At 40.4% G+C, this 20,033-nt stretch overlaps 1 protein-coding gene across 4 annotated transcripts in view; it reads right to left on the reverse strand.

Moving 5' to 3' along the window:
• The window catches only part of jmjd1cb (jumonji domain containing 1Cb), a 110,118-nt gene that overhangs the window by 31,060 nt on the left and 59,025 nt on the right, over nt 1-20,033 (reverse strand). For 3 of the 4 annotated variants that reach the window (XM_060864010.1, XM_060864009.1, XM_060864008.1), the window contains exon 3: nt 76-189. In XM_060864010.1, coding sequence (XP_060719993.1) covers nt 76-189 — 114 coding nt within the window. Of the gene's footprint in view, nt 1-75; nt 190-6,780; nt 7,091-20,033 lie in introns of those variants that run through there. The other variant, XM_060864011.1, reaches the window with a different exon arrangement.

Below are 20,033 nucleotides of genomic sequence, written 5' to 3' on the forward strand. Positions count from 1 at the left end.
TTTTTAAATACAGCACTGAAATATAGGCCACACACACACACACACTCACACACACACACTCACTCACTCACTCACCTGATAGGGCTGGCATGCTCCGTCATCGGTCAGGAAGTCCAGCTGTCTGTCGGAGAAGAATTCCACAGCGGTGATGGAGCCCAGAACACTCTTTCCTACCAGAGGCTTGAATGTCTGTGGAGAGAGAGACATACACTGCATTATACCCTGTGCACCACTTACTAAACAACAAAAAGAAAGAGTGAGAGTGGCAGACTAGGCGCTTCAAAGGCAGCACAGATAACTTTGATGTGTCGCTCGTCAAACCCACCACCCACCAACGCAGCCCCAGGTTGCCGCTGAGCAGCTCTGATGTCACCGTATATCAAGCATGATCATTGTGGTGAAGCTTAGTGTCACCAAAGAGAGGAAAAGACTGTGAAAGGAAGATATACGTCTTTATTATATTACTGTAAGATTAGTAGCAGGTGGACACAGACCTCTGTTAACTGCTCTGTCTGGGACCTCAGATAAAATCTAAAATGATTCAGTTCAAATGAATTGGTACTTGACTGCAATCAAATAGGTTTTAGGTGAGTGTTTCGAGAGGATGTGGGGTAGTGTTAGATAGCTAATCTGTGATTCCTCATAAAGAAAACAGTTAGAGCAGAAAAACACAATGTGCAGCCAAAAACCAACAACCAAAAACACCATGTGCAGCATTTGACTTAACGTGATGTGGTTCACTTCCGACACCACAAGATTTATCTCCACAGTTGTATGTTGCAAGCTATATGTGATGACTGATGTAAATTTTCCTCCTCTAACAGACATTTGTATTGTAAATGTTCTAGATTTAACAAGCAAAAATATCCCTGTGTGTTGACTGATCCGATTAGGATCCTAATTTTCCGATTAGGAATTCCAAGTTGAGTTGCCATTACATCTGGCTTGCATTAGTCAGAAGTCGGAGGTTTTCTGTACCTGGGCATTTTTCTGTGTGCAGATGGCAGCTGTTTTAGTTAAAACAACAGAAAGTTGTAGTACTCTGGTTGGTTTCTCAGTAGTGCCATAATACAGGCTGCAACCTTCAAAACCTGAGTTATTAAAGCCAATAAATAGAGGTGTGGAATTAGCAGAAGTCTTCCACAGACAGAAACATTTTCTTCAAGATACATAGCAGAATCTACGTTTTTGGTGTTTATGCAGCTAACATCTGAATCACCATGTTTTTAATCTCTATATTGTTTTGAGTCCTACAATATGATCCCATAATATCCTGTCTTGTTGTTTTTATACACTACACTACATCAGTGACTCCTGAGTTTGTGGAGAGAACCGAGCTTGAGTAATATCAGCACCATTATTCATGGTGGTGCACAGTGAAATAGCAGTGTTACTTTTCACTTTATCTCAAGCGTCTGTGATCCCAGTGTCACCATCTCCCTACAAAACAGTGAGAAGGTCAGGAAGTCACATAGTAATTGTAGTCACGTATGTGAGTAGGCAGGATTTGAGAATCCGGAGATTAAGCATAAGGTGTGAAACCCATCTGTGATTGATGTACAGTATACACTCCTGCACAAAACCTTCCAAACACCAAACAGGCAGAATGATTAAAGTCGTATAGTCTGAGCTGGGCAATGAGTTCAATATTTCTGAGACTTCTGAGGGTCGCTTAATAATAACCCCAGAAAACGTGCAAAATCAAACAAGTTACTCTCATAGCATTTCAAACAATGAAATAAAGCTTTCACGTGGATTCTTTTACTTCTGCAGTCGGTGGTGTGTTAAGCCCTCAGCATATCACTCATACTTGCAAGGTTAGTGAGAGGCTGAAGTCGAGCTGTAATTAGAACTGTCCATTGTGGCAGTAACACACTACAGAGTGTGTAAGGCCGAGGGTTTCCAGCACTCTCTGCATGTGATTTCTACTCCATTACACTTTTATAAGAGCTGTGTGTTGTGTAGTTGTGCTCTTGGTCATTTAAAATCCTGTAATGACCCGTGGCTGAGACTGCAGCTGTTAAGGAGGTGTAATGTGCTTGTGAAAGAGCCTGGAACAGAAGAGCATGAGTACAGTGGGGGCCGAGAGCAGACATACAGGGTTGTATACAGGAAAAAGAAAAAAGAGAGGACATTATCTCTTGCTCTGCTTTCTCTCTTAAACGTGTCTGTGGTTTATTCCACACTTCAGTGCCAAAGATTAGAGCTGGAGTGTTATGACACAGTCTACAAAAAATACAGTCATTAATCTACACTGGCATTAATCTACTTCTAGCCGCATGGTGTTTGCCAGGGATGCTCCAGTTTCCTTTCTAGAATGTTCAAGATTAATCACCAACCCAAAAGGGACAGCTGATCGAGATTGTAAGCCTTCTAAGGTGAATAAGAAAATGTAAACCTGATGAGCCAAAAGAAGGATAAACAGTAATTTAACCCTGCTAAAATAAGCATGTATATAGAGCGAGTGATCGGCCAGTGTGATGAGGAGAGCACAGTGCTCAGTTCTGCACATCTCTGACATCATGACACACTGTAATAACTGCAGATTATTGCTTCAGCTGTAATTACACTGGGCTGCTTTCATTGGATATTTAAATAAAGTCCTGATTAAACAATTTTGACAAAGCTGAACGACAACTCTGGCTTGCAGGTCAATTTCAATCTGAAACAAATGCACAAGCTCTTTTAACAAAGAATGTATTTCTGGAAAGCCGCAGCAGGACGAGTGAAGACGATGTGCTGATGTTTCCAGAGCTCTGTGGTTGGGGAGCTGAAACAAGGCTACAGTAACGCTGCCTGTTTCTAGGACAAGTAAATATAGAAGCAGCTCGCTGAGCTACAGATCTTAAAGGGGAACCGAAGTCGCGTTTCCTCGCTGTATTGAAAACATTCACACAACATAAAACCCTGTAAAAATACAGGTGCGAGAGGCACACAAGAGCCTGAGGTGTCAAAGAAAACCTGAGGCTGTGTTTACAGTGTGTGCAGATGGAAATGTGGTTTCACAACTTGATGTGTGTGACTGCGTTTTCTGAAGTTTACCAACATCTGCATGACCTTTGGGTGACACTCACACATACACACACACTCACATACACACACTCGTACACACTCACACTCACACACACACTGATTGAGATGACAAACTGGTAAAATATAGATCAAGATACTTGTGGATATTATCGGGATATTTAATGAAAATAAACAAACCTTAAAAACTATTTACAAGGAAAGACTATAATATTATATAAGTAACATACTATGCATAAATTAAAATGTACGTCGGTCTCGTGTTTGTGCTAACTATATGTTTGAAAGCTGAAATGTGACAGAATATATTACAATATAGATATTCTAAAAGGAATAAAATAAGAGTATGATGTTATGTGAAATAAGACAGTGTTAATTACTGTCCTGCTTTTCATGATGTTTTTACATTCCTCTGGAGCCTCCTTCCATAAAGGTTAAGTAAACATCAGCATGTCAGTGTTAATTCACCATGTCATGTCATTCTGTGTTAAACAGCGACATGTTTCTTAATCTGTTTATTGTTATTCTATATTATGGGAATCACCCACTATACAAGGTCAAGTCAACAAGCTGTTACTATAGAAACAATGATGTATAAAGTTCATATATCTTTGTCACAGCTGTAACTGCTGATTAATCCGCAGTGTTGTGCTATAAATCATCATACGGCACAGCACTAGTGACTGACTAGTGAAGTCAGTCTAACAGAATGCACATGGGACATGGGTTATATGACTGTGGGTTTCTTCATCAAGTCCAATAGAAAAACGAGAGAGAAAAAGAAAGGAAGAAGCTTTTCTGAGAAAGTAGAGGCTTGGAAACAAAGCCTCCTCGAAAACATAGTGCAGTGTGGGTGCTGTGAGGCAGCCTGTAGCTCAGGAGTAAATATTTTATAAGGCTGACTGCACTGGAATGTAAAGAAGAAAGGCGGCTGGAGCTCATGCATAGTTAAGTGGTGTTCAGGCTCAGGCGTCTCCATCACTCTCTCTCTCACACTGATAGCTTTCAGGAGTCAGAAGGGAAATGAGAGGCTGCAAACTGATCAAGGTCACACTGCAACACAATCCATGCATGCGCACACACACACACAAACACACAAACACACACACAAACACACACACGCACACATACATACACACAAACACACACACACACACACACACACACAAACACACACAGCTTACTGTTATTAGCACACAATACCTGCACATCATTTTGGTTAGCATTCTCTCTCATTCTTGATCTCCAACCGTTCTCATTATAAAAGATGCCAACAACAGGACGCTTCATGAGGGACAGGAAGGAACCAACCTTTCTGCTGTAGCTAAATCAAAAGCACAGGGAAAGGCTGGTTTCCTCTTCTGTGCTCAGCCATATTTAGGTCATTCCCGTACACAGTGCTCTCCCGCTGACAGACAGCATGCTAAACCTGGTGCTTTTTCCGGACTCGAAGTTGCAGCTTTTCCACAGGCCTTCCCAGTGAGATTTGTGTGTGCGTGTGTGTCTGTATCTCTCTGTGTGTGTGTCTTTATGTGTGTGTGTCTGTATGTGTGTGTGCATTTGTGTGTCCGTGTGCGCGTGTGTATGTGCGTGCATTCAGCTGGACGTGATTCAATGAGAGCCACACATTCCTGCTGCTTGTCTAAAAAAAGTCATGGGAACTTTACCCACAGTCCAAAAAGTGAGTGAGTGAGTGAGTGAGTGAGTGTGTGTGTGTGTGTGTGTGTGTGTGTGTGTGTGTGTGTGTGTGTGTGTGTGTGTGTGTGTGTGTGTTGTAATGTGTGTAATATTAATGAGTCTACAGTGTCATACACACAGAGCAAAGCCTCAGCATAACCTAATGACACAGAAAGAGAAAAGAAATGCACAAGGAGACATTTATCATAAAATCTGATCCAGATTCCTTTGTATTTGTTTAGCTGCTTCTTAACCTGGTTCTTTTCCATTACACTTTACAGTTCAGGGGAACAAAACCTCACAATCATGATCACCAAATCCCAAGGCTCACTACAGAGTGTACAATACCACTCTACAGCCTTTACAGACCAACATATAAAAAACACTGTCCTCGGGTCCCAGTTCACCTGCCGTCCATTCTGAATCATTTCTGAGAATTCCTGAATCATAACTTGTTGAAATCCCAGAAGGTTCCTGGACAATCAACTGTTTGCTGTAGATTTTAGTGTGGAGCCATGGACACTTTTTCAGCTAATATTTGCCCAGACATGTTTTCGTGAGGGAGTAAGAACTCCAGTGCAAATTATTTTTGTACATTATATAAGTATATTTGTGTATATTATAATATATTATATAATTATATTATATATTTATATTAGATATATTATAAAACTGATGACTGCTCATGCCTGTTCCTTTACTATAAACACAGTTTGTCTTTAATTTGAATGAAACGGATATTAATAGTAATCATTCTAACAGCAAAAAAAACACAGAGCTGTCATATTTGCTCTCTTTTTTCCTCTAGTATAGCTGTATTAAGCATCTATACACACACACACACAACAGTGTACACTAAGCCACAATGAGCACCTCCTCCAAACAATCACGCTTTAATCACTCCAACAGCATGAACTATAGTGACCTCAGCGACAGAGTCAACGTGTAAAGAAGGACAACTTTGTAAGATCTGTGAAGACTGGAGATTGGAGTCCAAAGAGCACACGCTCGTTCCGTTTGTCTGTCTGTCTCTCTGTCTGTGTGAGTGACGAAGCATAATTACAAACAGCCATACATGAGGAACTGTTAAATGGGTCATAGTGCAGCCACACCTCTTCTCTTTACAAACACACACACACACACACACAATTTGGAAAGGTTAGTCTTTAAAAATCAATCAGATTACAAGGTTGCCTTGTGTCTAGACTTTGCCTACACTTGGTGCAGAAGAGAAAAAGAGAAAAGAAAGAATCAGATGAGAAGATATTACATTATACTTTACAAAGTCCCTTACATTAACACATTTTTATACAACTAAGTGAAGCTTAGTGAACCTGGGATCAAACTCACAACCTTCCACTTGGTAGCCCAACGCCTTAACCACTAGGCTACCACATACCACATGCCCAAGATAATAATAATAATAATAATAATAATATTATATATATATATATATATATATATATATATATATATATATATATATATATATATATATATATATATATATATAAACACAAGGAAAGACATGAAGAGATGGATTATTTCTTACAGGAATATAGAGAGCAGTTCAACAAACCTCCCACTCACACACACTCACACACACACATACAGTGTGGCCAGTGCAGCTGTGTGGAAAGCCCCTGATCTCTGTGTGTGTGTGTGTGTGTGCGCAAACATGGCTCATTTATCCACTGCAGTGATTCAAAATTGCTAGGCAGGAAAAGACTCCAGTAACTTGCCCATACTCAAGAGGACACAACATGGCTCTCTGCCTGCAGTCTGTCTGAGACCCAACACAAAAATCGGGTTTAAGAATAAGGACTCGGGGCCTCTCTAGGGCTTTAAAAACAATAAATAAATAAATAAAGAAATAAATAAAAATGCATTGCTTTTGAGGGTCCGTGTGACAGGAACAGCGCGCCTGCCTGTGGCTGTTAAACATCTGGTGCAAAGGCTTCCAAAACACGGTGTTTGGTGAAGACAACACAACACTGTCATGAACCGAGACACAAATCCTACAAAACAGAGCGTCCTTATAAAGTGAACAGATCAGGAAAAGACGTTTTTTACCTCTGTGCTGTCGAGCCAGCCTTAAACCAAGCCTCCCAAATCTGAAGCCTCACATATCTGGGCCATGCAGTAGTTTCAGTCGATGGTAGAAGACTCCAATCAGAGTGAAGAGGAAAGGGGGAAAAAACAAAACAAAACAATGGAGGACAAACAAAACACGGAGCACTCAATCTGTCGCTGGCCACATGGCAGACATTTTAACTATCTGACTATTGAGCAAGAGAGAAGACGAGTGCCGCAGAGCTCACACAAACAGGCTAGAGGGAGGACGACTGTAAGAAGAAGCAAAACGAGTCACTCCCTCCCTCCCTGTCTCGCTGTTCTCTCTCTCACACACCCTCCCTCTCTCCCTCCCTCTCTCTCTCTCCTCCTCCTCTCTCTCCTTCTCTGTCCCAGCTCCTGCACAGCCCATATTATTAGTCCAGCTCCGTCATTAACATCACAGAGTCCAGTGAAAACTGGATCTGGGTCAGCCTCCGGAGGCTTCACACACACACACACACACACACACACACACACAAAGCAACAGGAAACTCCTCAGACTATCAGGACACACAGGAGGAAACAAGACTTTCTTTTCTTTTCTCCTCTTTTCTTCCCCTACCCACTTTTCAGTTTGTTCTGTTTTTCTCAGTCGGCACTTAGCTGTTGAGACACGTGTCAAACTCTTCAAGAGCTTGTTTGTGTTGTGTGAGAGTGTAGAGTGATTGTGGGATTGTCTTTGTGTGTGTGTGTGTGTGTGTGTGTGTGTGTATGTGGGGGGGGAGGGAGAGACAGTGAGTGAGAGAGACAGGGGGCAGTGTGGTGGCATGTGTTTGAACCAGGAAAAGGGTGGTGCTGAGCAAAACTAATCTTCCCACATCACAGGTGGCTAAGCCACTTCCAGCATGACTCACAACACTTTGTAAAGCTGTGGCACACACACGCACGCACGCGCACACACACACACACACACACACACCTATAATACACACATACACTCCTATAATACACACACAATGAAATTAAAGAGCACATAAAAGGAACAGAGTACAACAATGTCCATATAGTGCTGTTCAGGCCACGAGTACCTGCAACTACAGACATTAAAAAAGGGACAAGTTTGGAGAAAGATGGCTGAAGAACAGCATGATGTGATTTGGTGTACTGGAGATTACCGCTGACCATCTCAAGCCTCAGAACATCTCAGAAGTCTGTTTGTATTTACAGATATCTTCATATTAATGACTTAATCTTAAAGTCAACTGTTTAAAATAAACAGAAGCAGATTCAAGGAACAGATTTAAATGTGTTATTGTATGGATTAAAATAAGATCGCTCCTTAGTTACAAACAATATTAAAATAAAAATAAACAATAAAGGCACGTGCTGTTACACAATGTCACGTCACGTCACGTCCATGCAAAGCTTGTAATTTAACACCAAAGCATTGCAGAACCTAAAAAAATTGCAGAACCTAATATTAGCCAACTATCTTACTTCAGATAATAAAAAAAAAACAGATTTGTAGCATTTCTGTAATTAATTGAAGCTTAAAACCCAATTCATTTTTTGTAGCTGAATGGAGAGGAAACACCAGCCTCGGGCACAGACTCGGAGCAGGTAGAGACAGGAAATGAGAGTGGGTGAATACCCTCTCCCTCTCCCTCTCCCTCCCTCCCTCCCTCCCTCCCTCTCTCTCTCTCTCTCTCTCTCTCTCTCTCTCTCTCTCTTTCTCTTGGTTCTTGACACTCATGCAAAAAAGCATGGTGCTGTGATCAAAAGTCATTTTCACACTCAGACATGTGAAGGAGCCCTAAATCACAAGCACACGCTGGAGGTTTCGATCCGTTCACTCTTTCATTAGAGCAGCTAGAGAAACAGCTTCAGATCCCAAACAGCAGAATTAACCCTGATACACACCGATTTATCATCATCTGAAATCTGTAAAATCACTTTCCCATGCAGGGCATAATGACTCCACGCTATTCTACACATCATACCTAAGCCGTCTGTTTATTTCCTTATTTTATTATTCAGATCCACTTTAGCTACAATGCTTTTCAATAAATTGTTCAGAATTTGAATGTAAGATGAAAATTGATTTATCTGATGTATTAAACAAAAAAAAATAATCAAAATCAAATCAAATTCTAACAGAAACAAAAAATCTAGTAAAGAAATTCAGTCATCATCTGCGTACATTTATCTCTGTAGCAGCCGTTTCCCAGTCGATGGAAACTGACAGCACTTTAACAGAATACAGAGAATTATTGAGATGCTGAAAAAGAAAATCACACAGCATGTGTGGGTTAATTTAAAAGATAATCATTTGTAAGATGTCTTATCCACCATCGTGTCATCGGCCATCTTACATTATTTTCCAGCCAGCGTGAGTGCCTGGAAGCTCCGCCCCTCTGCAGCTACATATGAGTTCATGTCTCCAACACTGAAGTTCAATTCATCTGATCAGTGTGAACACAAAACAAATGTAAACTCATAACTGCACTTTATCATCATCATCATCACTTACTCTACTGTACTGACTCTGAATGTCCTTGTACTGTATGTAGAGTTTTTCTGCACCGTGTTTACAGCTTATCCTGAAACATGAATAAATGTGAACAGAATCATGTGATTTACGACACTGTTGTGTTTCTGAACGTCCATGTGTGTGGTTCGACAATCCTGCTAAAATACAGATGGCAGCTCTCTGAGACGTACTGACAGTAAGGTTCACTACCACACACACACACACACACACACACACACACAAACACCAGTGTCAAGGATGACGTTCCATGAAGCACAGAGGCAGACTGCAGCATGGTGCACTTCTACCCGCATGCTTCCTCCTCCTCCTCCTCCTCAAGAGCAGCCTGCTCAAAATATTCCCTTTCCTACAGCAGTGACAGTAAATGAGGACATTTTAAATGTGATTACTAAAATAACTGTCACGTGAATGTTAAACAGCAGTTTCCATAAGAAAGGCGTTCTGTCACACTGACTGGTTCAAAAGATGATTAGGAAATTTACTGAAAACACTGTGAGTGTGACAATAACCACTACATCTAAACCACTAGAGCGGCAGCGTTATTCATCTGACACTGAAGTGGTAAGAAAGACACGAATGAATGAATAAACAAATAAATAAATAAATAAATAAATTAGGACATGAGTATAGGTTGTTATTTAACCGTTATTTGAGTTGTTATTATTCTAGTGATCGTACAGCTAATATACACGACTCAGTCTCACAGAAACAGAAAAAACTACTTTGTGCCACTTGGTTGCAGTTGCTTAGCAACCTATAAACTATCAAATGCCACAACATCATTAACCTCTAAAACGACACCATTTGTATACTATCCATAATAATCTAGAGAAATATTCCACTCTGTATTTCAGCATATTTCGTGCTGTTCACTTCATGTGTAATGTGCTATAACAGAGCTTATAACATTGCAGGTAGTATTTAGGTGGTAAATCCTTTCAGCTGATTGTGATTGTGCGAGCGGAGGGACGCGTCTCAGTCAGGTGGTGAATCACTATGTCCTGTACACAACACCTTGGGACAATGATGACTCAAAACCTCTAACATATTAAATATTTCAGTTTTATGTGTCATATCCAGTCATATACAAGATTCAAGTAATATAACAAACAAATAAAACCAAAGAAAAAACGTAAAATGTAGTTAAAAAAAATCTTATTTCTTGTCAGTAAAAAGTAATGACACCCCCACAAGTAATCATACTTAAAATGGATAAAATGACCTACAGGTGGATCACATCAGGTGTAAATTATTAGAACACTGTAAAAGAGCATTTTGAAGAAGGTTTGGTTTATTTAAACTTAAAATGTTTAGTTTGGTTTGCTCTTAATTGTTGAAGTGAGAGGTTTCACCATGATGGGATCGAAAGAGCTCTCTGAGGCCTTCAGAAAGAAGACTGCTGATGTTTATGAGAAAGAGACTTACCAACTTTAATGATCATGGGAGGTGAATTTGATGTCATTTACCATTGATTGTGAAACGACTTATACTCCCAGTTAATAAGAAAGAATCTGTTCCATTTGAGACAATACACTTCGAAAACTCATACACTAGACGAGGACGTAGTGTGTAGTGTAAGTCTGTAGTGCTTTAGGATCAGATCTACTAAATAAAAAAAAACTGTTTAACTGTTTCAAAACCATCGAGAAAAATAAAAATAAAATCTATTGCAGCGTTGTGGCTACTTTCGTTCCTTTCTAATGCAAACACCTGCTGTCCACAGACAGACATGTCACCTAATACAAGATTTACCCTTCTGCCCTGCTGTCTTTGCATAATCATTTGAACAAGTCAAATTGATGTGCTGTCAAGCCATGGTAGCAGTTTCACAGCGTGGCGATTGCTGTGCCTTTGCATAATTAGCATAGCAGCGGTATTCCTAGCCAGTCAACCACAGCCCAGCTTATCTCCAGACAAAACACTAGGAGCTTAGACCTTGACATGATACAGTGAGAGGCGTTGTTGATTCACAGACTGAACACTTTCCTGGTCAACACTACAGTGTGATCTTTACCTCCTACTAGAGGAGGAGGATTAAGACACAATGACTGCTGGGAACGAGCGTTGCAGTAAAAGCTGTTGTTGTGATTGTGAGCACACGCAGCCGGCTAATCTCTCTGCCAGCTTCCTGACACACGGCCATGAACGTGGCCTCAGATGCCACCCAGCAAATTTCCACAATCATGGACGCTAATTGCCTGGCTAAAGCTAACCTCCATGCTGAGTTCACCATTACAGCTCATCTCTATCTCTCTCTCTCTCTCTCTCTCTCTCTCTCTCTCTGTCTCTTTACATTTCAGAAATTTCCCAATTGAATGAAAAAAGGTTTCATGTTCATTATAAAACTTTGTATAAATCTCTACATCCCACTTTAATTAATTTAGTGTGTAATTACTTTGAATCCATTACAGAAAAGATATTTTAGGAGATATCACATTATAAGTAGCTATACTTCAATCTCAAATGTCTTTTTATCGAGCACTTAGTTTCTTTCACTGTAGGTTTTTACGCTGCAGGTATATTACATCCTAAAAAGTGAGTGTATGTAGTCACCATGACTTAAGGTCAAATGTCACGTCAACATTTACAAAAGGAACGTGTTCAGAGTCGGGTTACACTGTTTTAGTCTTCTTTCTGTGTGATATTATTCAAATCATCTGTAGGTGCTTCATGTAAGCCAGCTAGAGGTTTCTTGAGGAGAAGATTTAAAGAGATGATTTTTAGTCTATAAAAATGGCCACTCCCACTTTTAGGGCTAGTGAATAATATTGACCTCGAATGGCACCTTGTTGCTTTTTTGAGTTTATTTACAGCCCAAAAAACTATGAATTTCATTATGAAACACTGTGATTACATCAAACTCTCAGACAGTGATGTTGGACTTAACACTAACCCTGGTCCAAGGATGGAATTAGTATTGAGAAACACTTCTGCTTTTCTCTCCAGCTTTTGTGTGAAACTCTCATGTACTGTAACTCACTGGACAGTGTTTAAGCCCTTAGTCTGAGGTCGGATCTGTCAGGGATACAGACTCTGGAGAGTGGATCCATCATAATATAGACAGCAATCACTGAATCAGAACACACATGAGTCAGATTCACTGACAGGACAATATGAGTCAAAAATCAGATACTGACAACGTTACCATCACAAAAGAACTGAATGATTACAAACAACTGAAGTACAAACAGAAACAAACATCGGTGCATTTAAACCGAGCCAAACAGACCGTACTAATTAAACACAGTGAAAACAAATAAAAAGGATGGAGAATGAGGAAGTGCAGGTGGTTGCTGGGAAGGTGAGTCCATGGTGGTCATGTGTGTGAAACTGAGACTGTGACAAACGCAGAAGTGACAATTTGGGTATTAAAATCCCTGAACACCTGATCAACATACACTTATACATACACTCTACATACAGTGAACAGGAAGCCTTTGGCAAGATGGCTTGTGTTTCAAATGGCTTTAGATAGACCACAAAACCACTCAAGTTAAAGTGGTTAATGTGTTACATGTTATTGTGGTATGTCGTCATTTTTCCAGTGAACACGTCAATAACACGTCAATAATAAACCAAGACTGGAAAAGATGAGCTCTGTGTTCTACTGTGTTCTGAAACCCTGACCCAGAAATCCCTGCTCTAACACCCTACTCTCCATCTGCCACTCTCACCCAGATTAACACTGCCACACAAACCCTACATCCACACACACACACACACACACACACACACACACACACACACACACACACACACACACACACATACATACAAACACACAAACACAGCACACTCTACTTACTGCAACAACAACAGCACATGAAATGGAAGAAACTGGAATAAAAACACACACAGGCAGGATGGGTTTTTTTTCTGTGTATTTGAGCATAATGTACATGTAAAGACAGATCCCTGCTTTGTTGAACAGGCACGCCAGGCAAGTAGGTAGCCCAGTGCGCACGCACGCGCACACACACACACACACACACACACACACACTGCAGGAGACTGAGGGATAAGCCTTCTTCATCTCCATCTGCAAGGCTCAGAGCTGCAGTGTCCCACAATCTTGTTATTCTCTTGCACTCTTTTCCTCACTCGCCCTTATTTCTACAATCCACCGTTCCATTTCACACCTCGTTCCAGATAAGTAGAGAGAAACAGAGAGGAAGAATGGACATAACATACAAAATGCCTCCTCCACTGGTATCTTTGTTCTCATTTTTGTCTTCTAGAAAAAAATACTGGATAGAAGGTGTGACATCGTGAGAGAAGGAAGTGCTGGTTTGTTCATTGTTTCTTTTCGTTTGTCAGAAATCAGAACATGCTGACATTCGTCTGATTCTGTCAGACAATCTGTGCCATTAGGCAGTGAGGGACAGACAGGAGTGCCTTTGTTCTCTCTCTGTTTCTCTCTCTCTCTCCCCCCTCTCTGCAGCACTGCAGCTCTCTACACCAGTCACCATGACCTTCAGTTCCAAAACACACACACATACACACACACACACACACACACACACACATGCACAGAGGCAAATTACAGTGTCAAGGCATTAGTTAAAGCTGAGAACCTGAAACCCTGGTCTCATCAGATTGTTAAGGCATCATCTAAACACCATTTACATGTTGCAGTAACATTAATAATGAAATCAATTATCAACCAATAAAAACACAACACTTTACTTTTTGTCCATTTGTCCAATGCAAGCAATTCACTCCAAATGTTTCTTCATCTGTTTGATGCTACATGATCTCTATAGGTACACATATTAATCCTGTACAAATCTCTGTGTTACAGGACCGGCTGTTCATCTGCATCCGTTACGTAACACACTTTAATGTGTACAGCAGCTTTAAATACAGAATCAGGTGTGTGTAAGCTGTACCTGACCAGAGATTTCCTCCAGGTAAAATCTACAAAGCAATCTGTTATTTTGCTTTTATACATGAATCATACGTTAAGAAGCAGACAATATTCTCTGCAGGTCTCTAAAACAGAATTTAAACTGAATTTAAGATTATTTCAAATATTCAGAAGTACAACACGTATTATAATGTCTTAGATTCGAGTATGCTGATTATCTCACTGTGGCCACCTGTTTCGTGTTAGTTCTTCATTAGAAAGCCTTATTATATTGTGTGTAAGTATCTGAGTCTTCACTCATGCTTCACTTGTTATTCTGGTGGTTGGTGGACACATGATCATCATGATAAAACATGTAGTTCTTCCTCAAACTGTTTGCACAAAGTTGGAAGCACACACTTGTCTATAATGTCTTTGTATGTTTCAGTTTCTCTTCAACAGAACTAAGAGACTCAACTCTGTTCCAGCACGACAATGTCCCTGTGGACAAATCAGGATCCATGAAGACTTTTAGAAGACACTTCAGTTCTCGAGTGTCCTGCACAGAGCTGAACCCACTGAACACCTTTGGGATAAACTGTAACACTGACTGAATCACAGACCCCGGGGATCTGATCTCACTAATGCTCTTATGGTTAAATAAAGAGAAATCCCCACAGTCACACTTTAAAATTAAAGACTAATTCTTACACGAGATGTTCATCAATCACATTATCAGGTGTCTGCATACGTTTGTCCATATAGTGCATTTGCCCAAATTAATAAAACCACTATTTATCTTCACAAACTACATTAGTTGCATTAATTCTAATTCATTCATATTTTTTGTGATTTGGGTTAATAAATAGTTTGCTATGTTTGTGTTGAACTGGTCTGCTAGCAGCTGCCTCTCTTGCCCAGAGTGTAGTAAGGGACATCCAGTTGTCACGCTGGCTCTCTGCTGCTCGTCCTGTCTGGTGTGAGATTTTTGACAAAAAATCTTTATCATGTTGAATCTCAGCATTTCTTTGTCCTTTTTACAATCTGAGGACCGTAAAATGTTGTCGTTGTAACTGACTTCTTGTGCTCATTGAAAAAAAGCTGGTTGAAATTTGCTTATGTAACTTCACCAAGTGGATAAATTCTCTAACACTAAAGGTCTGTACAAACAACAGTAATTGTGACAGAACTAGGATTTCATTTCAGAACAGGAACAAAAATAGACACTTGCAGTTACGAACAGTCCATTGTAGTGCATCAGTTTTGCGTTACTTTGGCCACCTGGACCCCTGATCCCGGACCCCCCTCATCGCATAATATTAAAAAATAATTATTCAAACATGATATCACAAAATCAAATATGTGTGTGTGTGTGTGTGTGTGTGTGTGTAAGAGAAAGAAAATAGCCAGGATTCCAGCAAAAGGGGCCTCTGTGTCTCTATCAGTGCCTGACAGCTGGTATTGCGGGCCGGTGAGTGTGTGGTATAAAAAAATAACAACACTTTCTGTAACCTGCACACTGTGAAGATGTGAACATGAACAAGTGCACATAGACTCTCACAGCTCTGTCTATTACAAAGACAGTTTTAGAACCAAAAAATCTCTTTTCTCTCTCTCTCTTTCTCTCTCTTACACACACACATACACAGGCACACACACACACCGCTCCACCCCAGGGAGAACAGGTATTGTGTAAGGTATGTGAGCCATATTCAGGTGGCAGGAGATGTGTATGATGATACGATACTCTGCTGTGCTTCTGCTGTAGGTCCTCACTCAGGCTACATGCTGCAAGAAAATTATTATGAATGGAACAGACAGAGAATAAACAAAAAACCTCTCCAATGCCCAGCAGCAGGACTATCTGTAAGCCATCAATGTCCCTGTTATAGAACTCACTAAGAGACCACTTCAATTTACTTCAGTTCCTTTGTATCCATGTCAATGTCAGTGTGTGTGTCTCTGTGTGTGTGTGCGCGTGTGTTTGTGTGTGTGTGTGTGCCTGTGTGTGTGTGTGGGTGTGTGTGCTTGTATGTGTGTGTGCCTGTGTGTGTGTTTGTATGTGTGTGTACCTGTGTGTGTGTGTGTGTGGGTTCGTGCGTGTGTGCACGTATGTTTGTGTGTGTGTGTGTGTGTGTGTGTGTGCATGTTCCAGTCAGATGGGAAAACAAGGTACAAGTCGATGTGAGTCTTATAAATGCATTACAATCACATGATTTCACTGTATTTGGGAACAATAACACAAACAAAACTAAAGGTGTAAGATGACTTTTCTTACTCCACATATAAACAGTAATACAACAAAGATGATAAAATAGACTTTCCTTAGACTGCTGACTGAAATTAAAGTGTCTTAAACTTCCTACTGACTCTCTGTTACAGTATTTTAGCAGGAGGTAATAAAGAGAGTCTCAAAGCCATTTAAATGTTAACTATAATACAAATGTTCCAGTTACTCCAGAACAGAGCTGGGTAACAAACACAGAGCTACAACAGGGACAAATCGGCTGCACTAGTGCTCACTGAAATCGTACAGAAAACAAATGTTAATAACGCACAGAAACTCTAACATCGATCAAGTCCTCAAGGTGGCACAGACTAAACACTGTGACACATGAAGCACAAGACAAGCTCCACTATTAGTCTGGTGAAAAAAACAGAAAAAGATCACACACAATATTACAATATGGTGTCTGATCTCATTTTGAGCTGCTGAATTATTTCCAGCATGAGTTTAGCAACAATTGGACATTTCTCAGATCAGGCCATGCAAACTTTTAAGAGAACTGATGTGGACTGAACGTGAGCACAAATGTTCTTTCACACCTACAGGTCTGTTTGTTGAGTCTGAATCAGAGTGAAACTGAAACCTTTGTTTCCTTCGGCAGTTGGTTTGGTTTCATGCTACACATAATAAAAGCAGAGGGAAGTGTATGTCTGGAAACATGAACCTTTTTACAATTGCTGCTATGGGATGTGACAAAGAACAGAGACATGCAAAACACGTGGAAATCACACAAAGACGTTATCGTTATCGTTATTGCATAAAACAAATCAAACAGGTATAAATAAGGATAAAAAGAATAAACTAAAGAACAGTCAGAAGTTTGTTTTGCTCACAAATGTTCAATGCAGTTCGACCAAAATGACTCACCACTGGCACAGAACACAATACAACTCACTGACATGACAAATAAACTGACAAATTCAGAAGTGTAAATGGAGTGTAAGCTAGAGAAATCACTTGTTGTTCATCACTCCGGGGCCTTCACCCACATGGCTACGAGCGACGCCTCTTGAGAAAGAGCACTTAATAATTACATCAACTTCTGTCAGGAAAGCCCTGAGAGGACATCCTTCTAAATACGCAAAACAATTAACAGCTCGTTTTATCGATGGATTAGGTGATTATGGTTCAGAATTCCAGAGAGGATTAATGAAATTCTCTCTAAGATCCATTGGAAGAAGAACGCTCAAGCGAGTGCGTACTCTTAAAAAGTAAGGAAAGGTAAAGGAAAGGAAAAAGGAAGTAAAGGAAAAAGTATGTAGCAGGGAAAGAGAGAGGCGGTGGCTTCTGTGGCTTTTTCTAAAAAAATAAATGGATTAGAGGCAAAGAAGGCAGCGGTGTGTTTGTATTCGTCTCTGCAGAACAACAGCATTGGTCAGCGCTCATATTTCTGTTAGCTTTCTTGTTGCTGTAGCGCATCTCTGTTGAAAGGACATCAGGATGGCTGTCTCTCCATCCTTCCTGTCTCTCTTTCTCTCTGCCACTCTGTCCTCCCTGTCTCTCTTTCTCTCTGTCCTCCCTGTCTCTCTCTGGCCTTCCTGTCTCTCTGTCCTTCCTGTCTCCCTGTCTCTCTGTCCTCCCTGTCACTCTGTTCTTCCTTTACCCTCTGAATCAAGCACAGGTTCTCTGCTCAGACCAGCAGCACTTTATTTCTCATTAATATTGCCAATATAGTTCACGTTATGAAGCTTGTATGTCAGAAGAACGTCGTGAGCCTCACGGTCTGGGCCGCTCGTGCATTTTAACGCACATGGAGATGAATGCTGGAGCCAAGCTCTAGTTCTTTCCCCTGTGGCTCAGTGAGCGACTCTTTATGGTGCAGCTCTGTGCTACAGGCCCTGTCAAACTCATCATCCTGTGTGCTCGAGCTCTGGCGACCAAAAATGAGGTCAGTTGGAAAAAATGAAAAGTGAAGCTATGAATAATGTAAAGATACCGCAGCGAGGATATTCTGAGAACAAGGTATTTTCAGCATGTCGTCCCCAAACGAAATGGAAATAAACATTGTGTGCAAAGGAAAAAAAAAGAGTTTTCTATAAATATAGGGTCATTTAAATACAAAGAAGAGAATGATAGAAATATCTTTGATGCCAGAAGAGCATGGGCCCTTATCGAAACATGGTACTGAAGAGATCCACACACTGCACCGGGTCACTGCCAGAATCTCAAACTGGTAGTTACTGAAATAAGCTTGTGATTTTTTATGGTATTTACTCTTTATAGATGTCCTGCACAGGGTCCTGTCTCCTCAACTGACATCAGTATCTGATCTTATAATTGTTCACAAAAATTAATGAACACAAATCCACACAGTCACAATCTGACTCTAGTGGAAAAACTTCCAGAAGACTGGAGAACGTTGTAACAGAAAGAGGGATTCAGTCTGGAATCAAAGAAAAAATTGTTTTATTGCTGAATATTTTCTCAACCCCGTATAACATAAATCCACCAAACATCTGTACTATAGCAGGAAGTTCACGTGACTGAATAAACGCCACTAATTAAACACCACGACTGATGCTCATGGACAGAGATGTATGAGCACTTCACATGAAACTGCAGCTAAAAATAATTGCAAAGCAGCATTTTCTTCTAATTCAGTTCTAATAAGCTTTTTCTTTCGATCTCTCTTCCAACACAGCGTGAATGCTTTAAAATTAGGGCAGTGCTGCTTGCCAAATAACGTCTTTCTGAAACTTTGGCAGGCAGCCAAAAGGAAATCTGTAAAACATGAGGAAAGCCAAGCGTCCATTAGGTTTAATGCAAGCTGCACAATTGCTCCTTCTTCCTAGTTCACTTTGGTCCACGTTATTGGCATGGCTATTATGATCACGCCTACGCTGCCAAAGTGTAGGTCACACACTAGAAAGGAAACACAGGAAGTTTAATATCAGAGCAACATCCACAAACACAAGCTTTCAAATGCTGTACAGTTTATGAGCAGAGCTAAAGTGACCTGGAGTCGGCTATCGACTGTAAATATTATAAACAAAATGCCTCTGATTCGCTGCAGGGAGATCAGGCCTACATTTCCTACATCACCAGAACAGATAAAATAAATATAAATTGATCTCTATGCTTACTAAATACTCAAGTGTGAGACACTTCTACATAGATTAAGCCTGCTAATTAGCTGAATATCTCTAAAATGCCACCCTGAACCACATATGTTTATATTGAAATATTTGTCATGTGCTTCTGGTGTTAATTTATTGCTACGTGTTGCATTAGTATGATTCCTGTGAGAAATCTGCAGCCGTGTGCTGTGATGATGTCACAGTGTGATGCTGCTAGTTCACTCGCAGTGAATATTAATCGGAGAAAAGTGCTTCTATTATCCCTCTTTTTTCAGCAATGTCACACTAACACGAAATTCCAAATTTGAAATGCTTTTCACATTTTCACATGTTTGCTCCGGTCAGAGTCTGATTGTTCCCGGTGCCCCTGCATTGTTGGTCTGGTTCAGACTCACTTGATTCTACTGAACACTGGTGCAGTTGTGTTCATGTTACATCATCACGAGAACACGACCATGACAACTAACCATTTTTTGGTACTGTGATGTGCAGTAAGTCTCTTCACCTCCT

This window comes from Tachysurus vachellii, chromosome 2 (assembly GCF_030014155.1).
Source record: "Tachysurus vachellii isolate PV-2020 chromosome 2, HZAU_Pvac_v1, whole genome shotgun sequence".
In the NCBI taxonomy this organism is placed as follows: domain Eukaryota; kingdom Metazoa; phylum Chordata; class Actinopteri; order Siluriformes; family Bagridae; genus Tachysurus; species Tachysurus vachellii.